This window comes from Oreochromis niloticus, linkage group LG13 (genome assembly GCF_001858045.2).
Source record: "Oreochromis niloticus isolate F11D_XX linkage group LG13, O_niloticus_UMD_NMBU, whole genome shotgun sequence".
In the NCBI taxonomy this organism is placed as follows: Eukaryota; Metazoa; Chordata; class Actinopteri; order Cichliformes; family Cichlidae; genus Oreochromis; species Oreochromis niloticus.
In genome coordinates, this window is record NC_031978.2 from 13320754 (window position 1) to 13339519 (window position 18766).

The 18766-nt window shown below is 41.4% G+C and overlaps 1 protein-coding gene across 32 annotated transcripts in view; it reads right to left on the bottom strand.

Annotated features, from left to right (window-relative positions):
- ank3a (ankyrin 3a) overlaps positions 1–18766 on the bottom strand; it is a 118444-nt gene that overhangs the window by 79049 nt on the left and 20629 nt on the right. For 28 of the 32 annotated variants that reach the window (XR_003213541.1, XM_025897650.1, XM_025897646.1 and 25 more), the window contains exon 1: positions 10016–10505. The exons of 1 other annotated variant lie outside the window; for it this stretch is intronic. Coding sequence is in view for 30 of the 31 variants with exons in the window: in XM_025897650.1 (XP_025753435.1) it covers positions 10016–10138 (123 nt within the window). In the remaining variant the exon portion in view is untranslated. Of the gene's footprint in view, positions 1–10015; positions 10506–18766 lie in introns of those variants that run through there. 3 more of the 32 variants (XM_025897656.1, XM_025897655.1, XM_025897653.1) reach the window with 1 other exon arrangement.

Here is an 18766-nt window from a genome sequence, read left to right on the forward strand (position 1 = left end):
CTATAATGTACTACACCTTAAAAGACAATCCAAAGCAAATCCTGTTGTAAATATTGAAAGTCTGGCCCCAAATAATTTTTTAAACATTCATGAATGACTTAAACACATAATTTATGAGAATATGGTCCCGCAATGATGACCGACATGTTAGCTCAGATAGGAGGTCATAACAGAGCCAGACTTTTTTGCTTACAACTCCCACCCAGGCATTGATTTCCTTCTCTGGTTACCTACAGGAACAACAAGGGAAAGGACGAGAAGGGAGGACAGGAGGACAGAGGAAAAAATATGAAAGAGAGGGGGAAAAAAATCAGTAGACTCTGGGCTTGAAATTGAGGACATTCGGGGGGAGGGCGAGCACAAATATAGGCATGATATGAATCCACTCTTTTTGTGGTCTGTTCCAGCCACATCCTTGAATTTCAGACATAGTACAACTGGGTACAACTTGGATTCTGTGTAACCTTCTCTGACCTTTCTAAAGCTGTCGTTTAGGTATTCTATGGCAAAATCCAATGCTTTTATTAGTTAGAGATTTGTGCTGCCTTAGTCATCTTTCAGTGCAGATAGTCTTCGTGGGGATGATAAAGCACATATCCAACCTGCAATATGCTGGGAGTCTTCACTGATAACAGAGTGCAAACATGTTTGGCAAAGCTGCCTGTGAATAATTCACTATCAAACATTAAGTAGACAGAATGCTTTGCTTCTATCCTGGCTGCGCACACAACTGTTAATAAAAACACGCAGCCAAAGACTTCTGTGTGTGTTTATGTGTAATGCTCCCTGTCTAAAGGTCTATTTTTCCAGTGATCTGGCACATAACCAGTAAAAGAATACCAATCCCACCTTGGAGCTACAATGAACCTTTTCCCATCAGCTGTCATTATGCTGGATTACAGCAATTTGCACAAGGTTGTCTTAAAAAGATACACTACTAACCAAGAGATGACAAAAGCGATCATTTAACTGCTTCTTTTATATCTCACTATACTGCGCAGTACACTCGAGACCACATACACTCTGTGGAAATTCAGAATCCCCATGCTAAGATCACACTGCAACCTTTTCATACTAAATTACCTGATTTAAGGTGCAATGGAGTCTTTCCCTCAGGGCTAAAAGTACACAAAAATGCCATGTCTATATTGTGACAAAGTGGTTTTAAGAGCCAGTGTTGTAGTTGAGTCTCTTAGCTAGACATCGCAGGACTGTTTTATTGTTCTTCAGAGGGTAATAATTCACATTTCAAAGAAGCAATACAGCACACCACCAGCAGAGCAGCTTAGGTATGTACAGAAAAATCAGCTTGCTAAAACAATTCAATCAGTGAGGTTGGAGCTTGTTCAGAAAGTAGGCTGCATCCATGTTTGGGAGTTGGAATGGGTGGAGGGGATAGGGGTGGGGTGGATATTTTTTCACTAATCATGAATCAAGGCGTTCTTCTGTTCCCGAAGGGACCCTTAATACACCCCTAACCTCCTGCTTTCCCTTTTTTACCCCTACCCCCTTTTCTCTTTCTCTCTCTCTCTCCCTACTCCTGGCCATGTGAGAGAGCTAACTGTGTGGAGGTGTGATTACCATCGATCTGTCCTAACACAGCCCATTTCCTCAGCTCAAGAGCCTCTGAGCTCCAGCTATGAGGCCAGGACCATATGCTTCTGTCCTTGGCCAGGTGCAGATGTTTTTAGGGGTAGAAAATGTAAAAAGGCTGGGTGACACACCCAGGGCTATTGATAAGATATGAGATTTTTGGGGGGGAGGGGGGTTATTATCTCTGCTGCGCTTGGCTTGAGTCATAAAATCAAGCCAGACAACAAAAGTGATGGTCGCATGATTCTAGTTATCTCTGCATGTTATGGTGGAGTGGCAGGTGGTTAAGTAGAGGACAGGGGAACAGGGTGGTGGTGCAGGTGGGGGCGAGCAAATGAAAGTAATTATCAAGCCATACAGGCGTGAGTCCCAAGGGTGAACAGCGTTTGTGTGAGTGTGCGTATGTGTGTGTGTGTGTGTGTGTGGGTGTTTGCAAGACATGTAGGAAATCTAGACAGCACTACGGGTAAGCTTTATCAGCGAATGTATGAGGAGCACCTGCTATACATGCATAAATGCACAAACGCACACATGACACACCATTTGGCGCATTTAAGAGCTGATGGAGGAGGCCCGGCACTGACGCACAGCAGGGGTTTAATAAGTGTGATGTTGTAAGAGTGGGGGTGTCATTTCTTTCCCTCTTCCCCCTCTTCGACTCACACACACTCATGCACAATAGTGCTTCAGTGAACAGTAAGCTGCAAGTGACCCCAAGACAGACGTATACATCAAATGGATGAAAAAAAGAGCTACAGCCTGCAGGTAGCATCATGCTTTTTAAAAGCAATACACTATCAGTAGGTGAAAGACAAGGAGATCTAATCAGTCACTGTCAGATTATGTGTGCACACTGTTTGAGTTCCCTCCTCCCTTTCAAACACCAATTCTAATTCATCCACTTATCCCTATTCTTTTTTTTTCTTATAGCCAGCTTCAGGTTGCCCCCTTCTCTCTTTTCTCTCTTTATCGCCACAAACACCTGCTCCCCCTCTCTTTTTGTTGCTCTCTGTCCTTACGTTATCAAGCCTCTGCTCTCTTTTCTTTTTCTCTTTACCCCTCCTCCCTTTACATACCATTCAGCACTGTAACTACAATCGCCAGCCACTTTGTCAAGTATATCTGTTCGATTGCTTGTTAAAACAAATATCTAATCAGCCAATCACAAGGCTGCAACTCAATGCATTTAGACATTTAGATATGGTCAAGATGACCTGCTGAAGAAAGGCGATTTACATGACTCAGAAACTCAAATAATCACTTGTTACAAGCATAAGTATACAGACGAGCATCTCTGGATGTCAAACTGAATGTCGATCCTGGAAGCAGATGGGCTACAGCAACAGAAAAGCACACTGGGTGCACCTCTTTTTTAACATCAGGAGATTGGAAAACACTGCCTGACCTGATGAGTCTCAAGTTCTATGACATCCAGAAGGTAGGGTAAGAATTTGGCATAGATATATCCTGCTTAGTATCAATACTTTAGGCTGGTGGTGTGGGGGATAGTTTCATGGCACACTTTGGACCCCTTAGCACCAACTGAGAATCGTTTAAACAGCACAGCCTGTCTGTTTATTGTTGCTAATCATGTCCAACCCTGTAAAACCAGCAAATCTGACAATTTTATCCAACTAGTATGGACCTGTTAAAAGGGATGATGTAAACAGTCTAATTTGCTGGAACAGGAAAAATGATTAAGGATCTGAGCGACTTTGACAAAAGCCAAAATCTGTTGGGAATCCAACTGCACAGAGCTCCTACTGTAGTTCAGATTGCTGAAAACCTTAACGTTGACAATAACAAAAGCTTTGTCAGAACACACAGAGCACCCAAGACTGATCAGAAGCACTGCACTGACCCCATCCAACCCTTAAATTGCCTACAATTGGCCCATCAGGTTCTGAAGGACCAATGTAGATGGCGACTTCATGTAATGAATCATGTTTTCTTTTGCATCATGTTGACAGTCGGGTGCATGTGCGTCATTTACCTGGGGAAGGGATGACATCAGGATGCACTATGGGAAAAAGGCAAGCCTGTGGAGCCAGCTGACGCTCTAGGCAACGTTCTGCTGGGAAACCTTCATTGGACTGAGCAAGGCTGGGATTTCTTTTAAAGGAAAGTTTTTAACCTTCAGGAATACAGTTGTCCCTCGCGTTACGTTCCAAAAATAACCCCCGATATGTGAAATTCGCGAAGTAGACAACTTTATTTTTTAAGATTATTATAGATGTTTTAAGGCTGTAAAACCCCTCACTATACACTTCATACACTTTTCTCAGACAGGCATGAACATTTTCACACTTCTCTCTTGTTTAAACACTCTCAAAGTTAAAAACTTTGCAGAAAAAAATGTCCAGTATGATAGAATGAAACCAAAGGCACCCGTGGTTCCCTTTGACGGTGCAAAACGTTTCGTCGACATTGTTGTGTTTGTCGGGGAGAAAACGTACAAACATACAGTACAGCACTTCAGAGTCACACTGGTAGCGTTGGAAGATTTATGTAAATTTGACAAGCTGAACGCATTCTGTACTGTACAGGAGACACGGCACAAGATTGACTGACAGTGGTCTACAGCCAATCAGGACACAGAACACAATGCGCTGTAAACAAACAAACAAGCAAACAAAAAAAAAACAGCATCCAAAATTGCACCAAAAAAAATCCGCGAAACAGCGAGGCCGCGACAAGTGAAGTGCGTTATAGCGAGGGACCACTGTAATGCAGAGTCCATGCCCCAATAGAACAGAACTGTTCTGACTGCACTAGGGTGACTTGCACAATATAAATAGTTTTTTTTAATATTGTGACCAACTGATGTATAAAAAAAACAACTAAAATTGTCCTAAATGCAAAATTCATTTCATTTCTAAATACAATTAACCACTTTCTAATTCTCTAAAACCATATACTGCATGATATAACATAAGCAGTTCTCTTTTGGGGAACCCACAAGCCTCCATATTATGAGATTTTCACATACATGGAGTGGAAGAGTGGCAAAAAAGACAACGCTCACCTTCAAATGACCTTTAGGCTTATAATCACGCTCCCTCTCTCTCATTTCTCACTCCTTGCCTCTCTAATTCTCTCCGTTTCTCCTTATCTCTTGCTCTCCTTTCCATCACACCCGCTTACTCTCATTTGATCTATTAGTCCTTATCTCTACCACTCTTCTTCTACCTCTATAACCCCTGCTGGTGACTTTTTCCTCTATGATTGTTCATAAACACACTCTTCTTCTACACACACACACACACACACGATGGTCAGCATCCACCTGGCTTTTACAAGCATGTCATCATTTTTAATCTTCCATAAAAACCAAATCACCTGCTGCACATAAAACAAAAAGACAGGAGTTATACACAGACACAACTAGAAAACACAATTTTTTTCTCGCCTGTTGGCAGGACAAACAAATTCCCACATACACTGGTTTCCCATTACAAGCGCTCCCTAACAAACCCCTTCACCACCACTCTCTCTCTTACATGTGGACACACAATCACGCACACACACCACATCCCCCAGCAGCTGTTTTCAGTGAGGACCCTCAGAGTGGTGGATCAATAATTAGAACAATCCTTATTACATGCTCTCATTTTCCCTTAGAGACTCAAGCTAATGTAGAACAATAGCAGGATACAGTAGAGTAAGAACGCCGCGTTGAACGCCGGAGGAATCCATCACGTTTCCGGACATGTGAAACGCAGGAGTGAGGATTACAGTGGGCTGATGGAACTGTATGCTACTATACTAGGGTCTGCATGTGAATGCATAACATCACAAAGCCGCACTGTCCAGATTTAGGAAGTGTTGTTCCTTCTCACATCTGAATGAGATTTGATTTGATGTAGAAAGACATCAGACTGGTTAAGCGGACCAGAGTATGCCCTACTGCAAACTGTATTTATCAAAGAAGTGGACAGCTGGTAGAAGTAGATAAATTGTTGGTATACTTATTGATAAAACTGCAGTGAATATCAGACAGCGTTTCCGTGAACAATCAGAAACCAGCACAGGAATTCAACTCACCTATCTCCAGCTAAATCAACTATACAAAGAGGTACTAAATAAATATAAAAAAGCTAAATACAATCCCAGCAAACAGATTTTCTAGTTTTTTAAAAGTATCTTTTATGGTTTGTCTTATTTTCATGCCAGCAGAGACAACAGAATTTCACGGTCTTTAGTGAAAGTCTCACTGAACTATGTCTGTCCCTTTCAGAGTGTCAGTGCATATAAGCTACTATATATATGTAAGTGTACAGTCAAGAGCGTGATGTTTCGTTCAATCTGAATATTGGACATTAAGACCAGGTGACCACTGCCTCTCTGAGACAAGCACACGTGCACACACACTCATGCAATGTGTCCTGAAACAGTGTAGTATCTATACAACAAACTGGAAAATAACTGATTTCTTGATAAACATAGTTGCACATAATACATTATATTACTGAAGCTCGGCAGCCTTTCCCAAATCCAGGTCTGTCAATTGTCCAGTCGGTGGCCACCTTGATGGTGAAAACATTTTGTAATACTGGGAGGAGTTCCCAATGCCAGTGCAATTAGCTGAGGCATGCACGGGCGCCGAATTCATTAACCTCCATCTTTCAGGGGATGGTGGGGAGGAGAGGAGGGGAAGGAGGAGGCGAGCAATATGCGTGTCGGCTTTGTTTCACCCAAAGCGATTGCAGGGACGTGATACAATAAAGTAGGAAAGAAAAAATAGAGAAAATGAAGAGATAAATTTGTCTTAATTTCCACCAATATTACGTTCCCCTGAGGATTTTTTACCCCGTTGTTTATTTTTGCTCCAAGGGCTGGACAGAATCATGCCTTGCCACTGTTGCCATGAGCTTGCACTGAAGCACAGGGCTGGAATCCAATTTCAGCACTCCAACTTACCCTCCGGCTCTCATCCCATAGTCTTGATTTAGATTCATCACTCTTATTATCGAGATTTATACCTCCTAATGAACAGTGATGATAGTGATGAATCACAAACTTTACCTCCGATGTGGAGGACAGACTTAAGTGGATCAAAGAGTAAAAGCATTGTCAATGTAACAGACACAATGGTGCAGTACGAGGCTTCAACGACACACAGTCAAAGCACAAAGGCACAAAACTATCAAATAGGCACAACACTTCAACTGAAGATGAAGCATTATCGAAACAGGACCAAATGGCCCAAATAAACCTTAGAAGAAGAATAACAAGTACCATACCAATGCATATTGTGGGTACTGGAATGGTGTGCAAAACTGGGACAGTAAGAAACCCATGCTTTGCTTAGCTCTCTCCTTTTCTCTCTTATTCTCTCTCTCTCTCTCTGGGAATCCACTGGGGGCTCCTGGCTCTAGATAATGTCATTAGAAGTAAAGCAGCTTGAAGCATTTCTGTAACACCGTAATGGGGGTTTCCCATTAAAATGACCACTGAAGCGACTAAGTTTTCACTGATTTCACTGAAGCTGTCACACAACACATGAAAATTAAGCTTTTATGCAAACACACATGCAACATCTCATCTCCAACACCATCTCCTCCATCCTCCTATGATGCTTTCCTGGCGATGTACATAACTAACACAAGTTAAGATGCCTTAAGTTGTAAGGCATATGCAACAATGACCTTTCCGCAACAATCCAGTTGCATTTTGCAAGTGACGAAATGAGAATTGCTTAGCTCAAATCAACACAAATGAATAATTAATACATGTCAAAAGCTTAGTTTACTGGGTGCATTTAGGAAGTAGTGATCAAATAAACAAAGAAGTGGTTACTTCGAACAAGACAGGAAACCCCAGCAATCACAGTAAGTGGTATGAGCATGCAGCTTGAAAAGTTAATAAATATCGATGCAACATAAATTAAGTATGAATTTCAAAACATTCTGCTGCATTTCATGACACATACAGTCATCCACCTGCTTGGTGACTAATGCAAAAAAAAGAGAACCATCCACTCTGCATTTAAAAGTGTTTTGTACTTGCTCTGCTATCTAAATATAGCATTGGTAGGGCTGTGGAAGGAGTGACTCAAAACACTCTGTTGCACAATTTGCGCCAAAGCAAGCACATATGAGTTTACTATAGTATGATGCAGACAGAAATAAAGGGTTTTCAGGCAGAATAATAAAGAGAAAATAACAACATAACTTTGAAATTATGCGAGATTTCTTGAGTTGGGCTCCATGGCTTCTAAAAAAGTTCAATTACAACATTAAAGGGATGGAAAAAATTTCAAAACATTGTGTGCAAGTTATCGCTGTTTTAATTGCTTCTCTGTTATTCTTTCTCATTGTTGTCTCTGACTGTAATGCCCTTTTATCACATTTTTCTGAATGTGTCACTCTTTTGTTATGTCTGTCTGTGACTCTGATAACTCCTGGTCTATATTATGGGACACAGTGAGAGTTGGAAGGCCACCAACAAGACTAACCAGTGCACAAGCAAGGGCAGCCAAGGAGTCAAGCCATAGGAATGAAAACATAAGAGCACACGGTGTGTGTATTTTGAAATGCAGCCACTGTGTAAAGTGTGGGAGAGGGAGCGACTGACAGCAGCGGCCCACAGTTCACCATCTGACAAACAAATTAACTTTCGTGTTTGACTTTGTTTTGTCACAGAGTATTATTAAAAGCTAGCAGCGTGAGCCAAACAACAAATAATAAAAAAGTCAGAGAGCCATATGTGAATGGACAGGATGATGTGAATCAGAGAGACCAAGCCAAAAAGGGAGAAGACAAAAGACAAACATGCAAAAAAAAGCCCCACAAAGGAACACAAAGTGACAGACAGAGAAATGAAGAGCAGATCGGTGTGAGGACAGAGAGAAGGACGCAGGGCAGGCCGAGAAGAAAAAGCTGATTACTCTCATGGATGGTGCTGTGCACAATCCAATCAATACAACCCTCTCCTCTTCTCTCCTCTCCATCTCTGTCTCTTGTTCTCTTCTAAGAAACATGACCCTTCATAAGGACCACAAAACCTCCAATACAGATCAGCATTGCAGACACATACAAGTTTGCCACACAAACACAGGAGAAAGTAAAAAAGTGCTCCAACAGGCATGAGCACAGTCTTAAAACATATTTGGCTGCAAAGAACTCCAGCAACCCACTTGACCTCAAGAATCTTTGTTTTGTTGTTTGTTTAGAGAAGATTGGGCCATGATAGCTCGCTTCTTGTTTATGCTAAGGTCAAATAACGTTGCCAGCAGCATAATTCAAAACCAGGCACCCATGGGCGCAAAGTACAGTAAATGTCACTGTTATTGAATTGATCTCTCACGGTCAAATCTCCTGGCTTTAATACGCAGAATGAAAATAAATGCTTAATCTAAACTCTGTTCCGGTCAGACAGACAGAGAATTCATTGTTGATTTTGTGTTTTTTCCTCAACAGAAGCAGCTCATAACTTCCTTACGTTCTCCTTATTTTTGCATGAGTGTCTCCCTCTGGTTTGTCCAAAGTAAAGAACTTGACATGTAAGAGTGGAGGAAGAGGAGGGAGACCCCACGTGCATTTCTGTTCCTCCTCTCTCAAATGAAAAGCTTTGTCATCAATAAATCAGATATGTATGCATTATACATGGTTGTCTGTGCATGCAAGCACAAACACAGACATGCACATGCAAGAACCTAAAAAACTCACTAAAGCAATCATTTATATTTACAATACTGTGGTCAAGTGCATGTATGTGAGAGGTTTGCACCTTGGCCTGGGTTTGCTCCATTTAATAGCATATTTTTTCTTTTAAAAACATGCAATCATCACCTCACACTCCTTGAAACTTCATTTGATAGAAATAAAAAAGTCTCAACAACCCAACTCTGCATAATGCCTGTTCTTTACTAAAATGAGGAAGGATGGATATGGAATTGTTTAAAGAAGCCTTGTGTGGTGTAGTTTCACTAAAAACAGACACTACGAAGCAGTCATAAAGAGTCGGAATGGGATGAGAAAACAAAACGCACGAGTCCATGGTGAGTTTACCTCATTCAGAGGCAGGTAGCTAAGATCATCATCGCAAGCAGGTGTAATTATCTTTGACTTTCAGCTGTCATGTATGCCCACATACTCAGATACACTTTAACATGCATAGAGGCAATAAACACTGACTCCATCACACATGCATTTAAAGTACAGAGTTACAGATGCTGTTTGAATTGGACAACACGACCAGAGTAAAGAGATGCTGCAAGAGAATCTCCACATCTGGATTTATATGAACACGTGAATGAATGAATGAATGTATGTGAGACCTCCAAGCTCATCTAAGCAGTCAGGCTGAGGTAAACGTCCACATCTACTTGCTCATACACAGAGAGTCACGGTCCAACGACGCTAGTGGAGCAAAGCAGATGAAGCCACCAGCCAGCCGAGCCAGCCCTCGTCTCTTTTACCTTTCTCTTTTGTTCCCGGGATGCTGTTCTCCTGCTCTTCCTCCGCTTCTCCTTCTCGTCCTCTATTGCATTCACATCCACTTCCCCCCGATTCTTCTTCAATTGGGAGGCCGCGTGAGCCATGATAGGTAATAAAAAAAACGAAGAAGCACCACACACTACACACGCGTGCCTCACCTGAAATCCCAGAGAAGTTCAGGGGCTATAATTTGACAAAACCGGGATCTCAGAGGAAAAAATCGGGGTAGAAAAGGAAAGGGGGGGAAAGGGAAGAAAAATGCCCTCCTTGAAAAGGAGAATGGAGAAGAGTAGGGTTTCTTTTTCTTTTGTATGTATGTATATATATCCTGTGTGTCCTTTCTTTTGGTTGTTGCTCTGGTCTGGTCTCTGTTTCTTTCTTTCTTTCTTTTTTTTTAAAGTGATGGAAAGCTGGGAGAAAAGAGACAGCAGCTTCTCCTCGTCACCTCTTCCTCCTCCTCCTCCTCGTGTGTCATCCGTTGGCAGTGTGAGAGGAGCACGTCCAGGAGAGGTGAGGACGAACCGGATGGAGAGAAAAGAGACACGAGCATCACCAGCACAGAGGTGGAGGGAGGGAGGAGAAAGGAGAGAGAGAGGGAGTGAGAGAGAGAGAGAATGGAAGTGGAGGAGGGTGTGTGTGTGTGTGTGTGTGTGGGGGGGGGGGGGGGGGGGGTTACCATGGTAACCACACTCTTTTTCAGTGGTTTCTCTTAAATCTTTCTGTCTTTTTTTCTGTCCCTTTTTCTTTCACTTTCTTTCTCTGTCTCTTTGCTCTGGTTCCTGCTGTTGTACAGTACCTCAACTGGTGCTCCACCACAGGGCGCTTGTGTGTGTGTCTGTGTGTGCGCAACAGAGATAAACTGTGTGTGAGTAGATACGAGTGCATGAATGAAGCAAAGACATTGGCTAGGAAAGGAGAGGAAAGGAAATGGTGGCAGGAAGCAACAGCAGAATGGGTGAGTGTGTATTTATATATATATATACACATGTGTATGTGTGTGTGTGTGTCTTTAAACAGCATTTATCTACTATCACACACATATACATGCATTACCAGTTGGAGGTGATCAAGTAATGGGACGGGGATGGTAGAACATGCAGAGGACACACGTAGAGCCAATGCGGGAGGGAGGAGAGAGTAAATGACTGATGCTCACACCCTTCAACCCCCACGCTCATGCAACCACACAACCATACACATGTATGCACAAGGAAGACTGTAACAATGTTCTTGACTGATATGAAATTGAATGAAATAATAATCCAGTCATCCATTAAGTAAATTAACTAATCTGCACTGAATTATAAATGATTTAGTAAATGAATGAATGAATAATTTAATAAATGCACACATCCAAAATCTAACAAGTAAGTGCCTGCTTCCAAGATTTATGAGTCCTCAATCCTGTGCTTCTCTAACTTCCGTGTGGTCAACCCATCTGGGATCATTGACATCATGATGGAGAGGTCAAACAGGACCAGGGGAGCTTTTGTTTCACCAAATCTCTCGGGTCTTTGTTGAAAACAGAGAGGAGGAGGAGGAGGAGGAGGACAGTAAAGAAGATCTACATAGAAAAAGAAAAAAAGACCCTGTTTGATTTTGGCGACTGAAGAATGGGAAAAAAAGGTCTTGTTTAGGATGTCCTTCACAACGACCACGCTCACGTCACACATGGCATCGTGGAGGCAGATGGAGCACGCGGCGGCCATCTTTGTATTTCTTTCCCTTCCTGCCTGCGTGTCAGAGGCATTCATGAGTCTGGTTGGGTCCTGTCGACACCAAGAGGCTGCCTTATCACATGCCTGTCTGCTTTCAACAAATTCTGTGTTCATTCACAGCTCTAACTGTATGGACTGAACATGGAACCATATGGGGAAAAGTGGGGGATAAGAAAGGAGATGATTGGGCGCCGCTGTTAGTGAAAGAGGAGAACAACCCTCCTGGGAGACACGACGGGTTTAGCTGGTGGACACCAGTCATGTAACGATATGAGCGTGAAATTCCCTTTTCTTTCCCGCAGAAATCTATTCATCCTCCCCACTTCATTTTTCTTTCTTTTCAACCACAAACGCCAGCCAACAGCAAAAAGGGGGGCTGAGGCTGACTTACAGCCCCCATAATGCATCAGGGGGTGTCACATTATGCCAAATTATCATGCGGTTGCTAGGTGAGGGCCAATGGGATGGCTCTGGGGAGGACAGGATGGATGGATAAGGAGCGTGGAGAGGTAGGACGAGGGATTAGAAAGGGAGGGAGCAAGGGGGTGGGTACATGTGTGCATGTGTATGTGGATGCATGGAGGCATATGTGCACATGACATACAAATCACCCGAGTGGAAAGAAAAGAAAATCCTTTGTCCAAAGAGAAATGTAAAGTTAAATTACAGAATGAAAAAAAATTAACTGTGTACAAAAATATATTTAGTACCTGCCAGTTCTAAAGCCCTTTTTTTCACAGTTCATTCATCAATAAAAACCTTATCGCACTTTGATAGCCAAGAGAAGAGTGTACTCTCCCACAGTTATACTTGTAGTAAAAGCCACTGCCAAGGTGTCCTATATTTCAGACACCAGCCTTTTGCAGGCAAAGGGAAACAACAACTACTACAATAGAGCAGAGTTGGCTGGTGGCCGGTGAACTCTAGAAGTGGACAATTATTGGACGTTTTCCACTGTTCTTCAGGCACCATGCCATAAACATAAAGCCAGGCCAAATAAAAAAAGACTACTAGAGTGATAAATCACACACAAAATGAAGAATACACTGCATAAAAAATGTTTAAGCATGTTACAGAGACATAAACGTTAAATTAGTGCATTATTATGGTGGTAATTTTAAATTGGTGGCTATTAGGAGAGCTGCAAGTGCATGAATTGGCACAATGGAGACACAGTACTTAAACATTTCTGAAAGTGAGAGAATGGTCTAAGCCAGTTTCAGAGAGTAATGTTAATATTTTGTGTTTATCTAAGTCTTTTATCAGAATAAAGCAAATTTCTTTGTGTCTGTGCTGTTGATTGACAAAGTTCTTTGTGAAGAAGTACTTTGGAAAAAATATCATTCTTAATTAACATTATTCTTCGCATTATTGTAGTATTATTCTGCAAGCAGCAATAGTAACCGGTATTCTTCAGATATTCCTGAAAGCAGGTTGTTACATCCATGGTAGGCTGCCTTGTCCTGAGCCTCTGTATCCCACCGATGTAGCTCCCAAGCTGAATACAGCTTGTCCAATCACAGCGTGACTCCCAGTGGCCTCTTTGATCTCTGCAGTGACAACAGTGCACCCCCTAACACATAAAGAAAAACAGGCAAAAGCCCAGACAGGATGCAGAGTATCTCAGCTGGAGAAGTCACATTGAGGTTACAGAATAGATAATTACACTGACGCAATAAAAAAGGGAAGAAGGTGACGCTTTCTGCAGCCACATGAATGGTTTTACTGCCCCTTTTAACCAGGCTGTGTAATAGGTAATTACTTGTGACCCAAATATAAATTAAGTGTTTCTTTGCGCTGGTGATTTTATACTTATTTTATCAGTCAGATCGACGAAACCGATTTGCACGTGATCTATGATGTGCATCTGTTTGGAGGTTTTGGAAAAAAGAAAAAAAAAATGTATAAGCTTATTTTGACCAGTCAGACTGTGCACGTACGTTGTACTCTGCTGCCATCTAGTGGTCAACTGCATTAACAGTTCATCAGGCAGTAGAGAACATTTAAAAAATGGTTTTTGTTTAGAAAACATAGGCAATGCAAATTTGACATCATAAAAATTTGATAAGATTGAAAAGCACCCACATATTCAGGGATGTATAAAGAAATCACTATAGCTGCCTACTATTTACAACACATGAATGAATTTCACCTGTTCTCTCAATCCACCGCAGTCATTAAAGATTTAAGATTTTGCCTCTGTGCTTAAGGCTTTTACATATAAAATAACAGAACCAAATTCAGCTCATATATGACCATAACATCCAGCTGTACAAATCCATTCACTAATTGAAAGCCCTATAAATCTGTTTTAGGTACTAGAGCTGCTATATCAATTCTTTTTTCTCCTCTTCCCTGTGCTGTGCTCCAGCTGGGAAGAAATCATTGTTTGTTGGTCTGGAAATGCCTCCAGGAATAAGAAAAAGGGCAGAGGAAAAGAATGCAAGGTCAAATGGCAAGTGGCACAGACTGACGAGAAATAGATCTACCCACACAGAGAAATACCACCTACACTTGGCCTGAAGGCTAACATGGGGGGGAAGTGCTGAGTAGAGGTGGTGGGGATTGAAAAGAAGGTATTGTGTTTTAAAACGCCATGACATAAAACCACAGAACAGAAATAAAGGAAAAATAATGGATGAAGAAGAGGTGAAAAACCACCAAAATGCAGGGGTGGAAACAAGTACAACCAAAGGAAAAATCATCAATTCCTTCGGGACGTGCAGAACGTAACAAAAAAACAAAACAAATTACTCAAGTCTCACTTTATATCCAGCGGTATTGCAGTCATACTTAAGTGGGTGTATTTACGGCCATAGCTGAAGGCGATTTGTAGTTGTTTTGGTGAGTTTTATTTTTTTATTTTTTTAACCCTCATCATTTGCATGTCAACACAAAACTAGGTTTTACTCACACACACATATGCACAAGCTTTTTTGCATACCATCTATTTTTCTCCCTCCCCTTAATACCTTTCTCGTTCCGCTATTCTGTCATCTAAATTATTCTAATGTCTCCCCTCCGGATAAGCAAATGTGCCATGAGACATGCGCTTTAACCCAGTTAGCTACCAATAACCTACCTAAATGTGTGTCACGACCAAGCAGTCCCCTTCAAACCAGACCAAAATGTTCTTGCATGGTTTCCCCACTGAGGGGCAGACAGACATTCAGAGCGGAGGTGATAGGCATGCTAACACACACTGTGTTTGCACACACACAGAGGCTTTGAGGTGGGGGTCTTAAATCGTTAAATTACGTTAAAAGGAGGGAGGTATGTCTTTCAAACTGTGGAATTTTTTGATTCATATTCAGTGACAGGTAGAAAGACAAGAAACAAGGGAGCTGTGCACTAAATTCATTTACAAATGCAGATATTGTCAGTCATGTTAACACGTTACAGTCACATTACAAATGAATCAACAGAAAAACACTTTGGCTCACAGATATTATGCTCACAATGCAAAAGTAGATCCTTACAAAAAATGTTTTTTAAAACATGAGGATTCATGCAGGGTCGGCAGTGTATCTGCTGTCCACTGGATTACTGCTCTTTGCTTCTCCAGCACAAAAAAAGATGAAAGGAGGTGATGTGGAACATCATGTCACCCCAGGATAAACCACTTGGGGAAGTGGAAATTTCACACAAACAAAAGTGAGTGCATTTATGTTTCTATTACACCAGCGGCAGCAGTGAGCATTCAAAGCCCATCACTTATAGGTCTCCAGATTACACATGACTCTGTGGAGCAGCAAAGCATTTGAAAACCAAAGCAGCTACCCGAGAACAATGTGAAAATACTGGAAAAACGTCTCACATCCATGCTACTTAATCTACATTCCACCATGAAGGAAGTGCTGTGGAGTAAACACATGTCAGTATGAGGAGAAGGGAGAAAAATTAATCAGTAATTTACAATAGTTTTTCTTTCTCAAGCTCCAGGCTATTGCAATAATTTTTAGACGGGTATGTAAATAACAAGACGAGCAAACACAGTTGACTGTTTGATTAGGAATTTCCGTTAATCAATGGGGAGTTAATTTCTTGGCTGAAACAAGTGGTGGTCTGACTGTGACAGTTGTGCAGCAGGGGGAAGTGAACCCCTCTCTGTTTTACACAGGAATGGCAGCAGAAGAATAAACAATTTCACGGTCTGCTGGGAAGAGTAATACACTTGCACAATCACGTTCAGTGTATTCTTATTCAAAGGTGGCGTTTTCATCAGCATATTGTACGACAATATGCAATTTCACCAAGGCACAATGCCATCGGGCAGCTTTTTAATCTTATGAAACGTGAACTGAACTGGTTGCCTTTGCACTGACAGTGAAATAAACTCTGCAAGGCAGTGATTTAAAAGTCATGATATAATATTTTCCTCCAGCATTTGTTTCTATTCCATTAATTCTAAAAGCTTTATTGCATATTTACAGTAAGCCTCACTGTATTTCGTTGTCCTGGAAATCTGTTGTGGGCAGAATGATTATGTTTGTGGTTAGGCAGAAATTTCAATTAGGGCATTAATAAAACACCATTTCCTATTGGCAGCCATTATAAGCCAGCCTGAGTGGTTTTTAATTGTAAGCATTAGCGACATATTGTCCAGCTTTTATTTTCATATCCTGAACATAACGGAAGAACAATGGAAAAAAAGACAGGCAACAAAAATGAAGGTGTTATTTGCTGACAGCTTCTTTCCCCTGACTTACTCTGACAAAGAGAAGCAGGTGAAAACAGTTACAAAGTTAGAGGGCCTGCTGGTTTAGAGGAAAGCTTTTCTTCCTTCTGTAAACCCTTTTTCATTTTCATTTTCGCCAATATTTTTAATGGAGCAACAAAGGGCTGACCCTTTTGGCATGGCAGACAGCTCTAAATGCTACAACACCCATGGGCCTCATAAGCCGTTGCCACTCAGGAGAAGCCAGTCAAGTGCAAATCAAAGCAGGATTGAGTTTAGAGTTCTTCAGTTCTTCACTGCTTTAGTGTTGAACTCAAGCAAAATTCATCACATGTGAGTAAAGATTTCACTTTATTGATACTTCATTTTTTTACTCCCAAAGATTTATGCGCAATTTGACACAAGCCACCATGCAGGCTGCATAAACATTTTAAAACATATTAAATGTTTATGTAGACAAAATGATGGCTCAGTGGTTAGCACTGGTGCCTTTTAATAAGAGGGTCATTGTTCTCCACTGCTTCTGATTTTCAGAATGGGTCAAATGCAAAAACTGAGAACTGATAAAGAACCTCTAATCATTTATGCTGCAAAGCTGTATTCTCTCTGTTAAATTAAAAGAGACTTTAACTGTATTCAACCTCTTGATGGCTGGATATAGAGGAAAATGGTCCAGTGGTCATGACCTTGTTTCTCCAGTTGATCACATATAAGATTAGGGGAAATAGCTTCTAGTCCTTGAACAGTTATAGTCAGAAATCCTGAGGAAGTCTCTGGTGGGCGAAGTGGTGGGATATTCCAGGGGCTTCACACACAAAAGAAACATCTAAAAAACAAAAGCTGCCATGGTAACTGGAGGTTGACGTTGCTGACGAGAACTAGGAGGATATTAAAGAATGGAACAGTTTCCTTTAAAAATGTAACAGCTAATGTTGTAGTGAATGCAAATATGGTTTATACAAAAGTATTCTAGGCAGAATAGATTTTTGAGAGGATGTGTTGTTTTCTCTCACTCTGTAGTGCAATTATGACTCTGAATTTCAGCCTTTATATGACTGTTATTGTAATGCTCAGATATAAATAGTAAACAGGCTGGTACTTAAAGTGTTTTTCTAATCCAACTGAAAACAACTTGAAAATACTTTTTACAACAAGCCTCATTCACACACATTCATACAGATAGATGCATAGGGAGCAATATAGGGTCTTGCCTAAGGAAACTTAGGCATGCAGGGAGGAGCCAGGGATCAAACCATCAACCTTTCGATTGGAAGCCAACCAGCAATACCCCCTGAGCTACAGCTGCTGCCAGTGTGCTATATGTGGATCAGATGTTTTTGGTCCAGAATACAAAATTACAACTGTAGACACACTTCTCATCAACAACATAAAGAGATAAAAATATGTATTACAATGATATTGCACTATCAGATGAAACAATAACAAATATATCCCTAAATTAAAAAAATTGTTACAAATTAACAAAACGTGGAACACTTCTTTAGTTTTAGTGTATAGGTTTACGCACAATTAACTTTTCTATGAGACATCTGTGCTTTTTGTGCAATTTGACAAGTTTGTAAAAGAACTACAAATTATACAGGAAGACAGCATTTAATACAATACCATGAAAAGCTTTTTAAATTTTCTTGATATATCTTGGGGTTGTGAACGTATAAAGAAAATAAAGAGAGAAGGGAAGAAGGCATTATTATATATATACTTTTAAATAATGAGGTAAAATGATGCAACCCAAACATAGATTTTTTTGGGAGCTGTACTTTATGTGCTGTTCTCTGTCATTTGGAGTCCGATCAAAGGCGAGCACAGTGCCTTCCTCTCATGTGAAGCGGCAGAAGCCACCAGCACCATATGTGTGTGCCCATCAGTGGGTCTACATGCCATATGCCTGAAAGTGCTGGTGTAATGCCTTCTCTGTGCCAATCATCTCACTGTCCGCTCAGCAATGGGAGCGTTCATTAGTGCAATCCTAGGGCGAGGGTGTGTGCACGACTCTGCACATACACATGTACAGGGCATGTCTAAATAGTGTTTGCATGGCATGTGCGTGCAGTTTTGGATACTTCTATACGCAGGATTCTGTGTTGAAGTGACAAAGATCAGGAGTGTGTTAAGCCCTGCGTGTTTGTGCAGGCGTAACCTCACCAGACCCTGTTACTGGAACTGCAGGAGTGTGTTTGTGCTGCCTTGTAACTCCCCGAGCTGCTAGGCAGTGGAATATCCTCCCCAGTGTCGAGTTTCCCTGTCATGATGGGATCATAGAGATGTCCCGAGAAGCGCTGTGCCTGGGGAGCCTCGCTCACTCTCACGCAGTA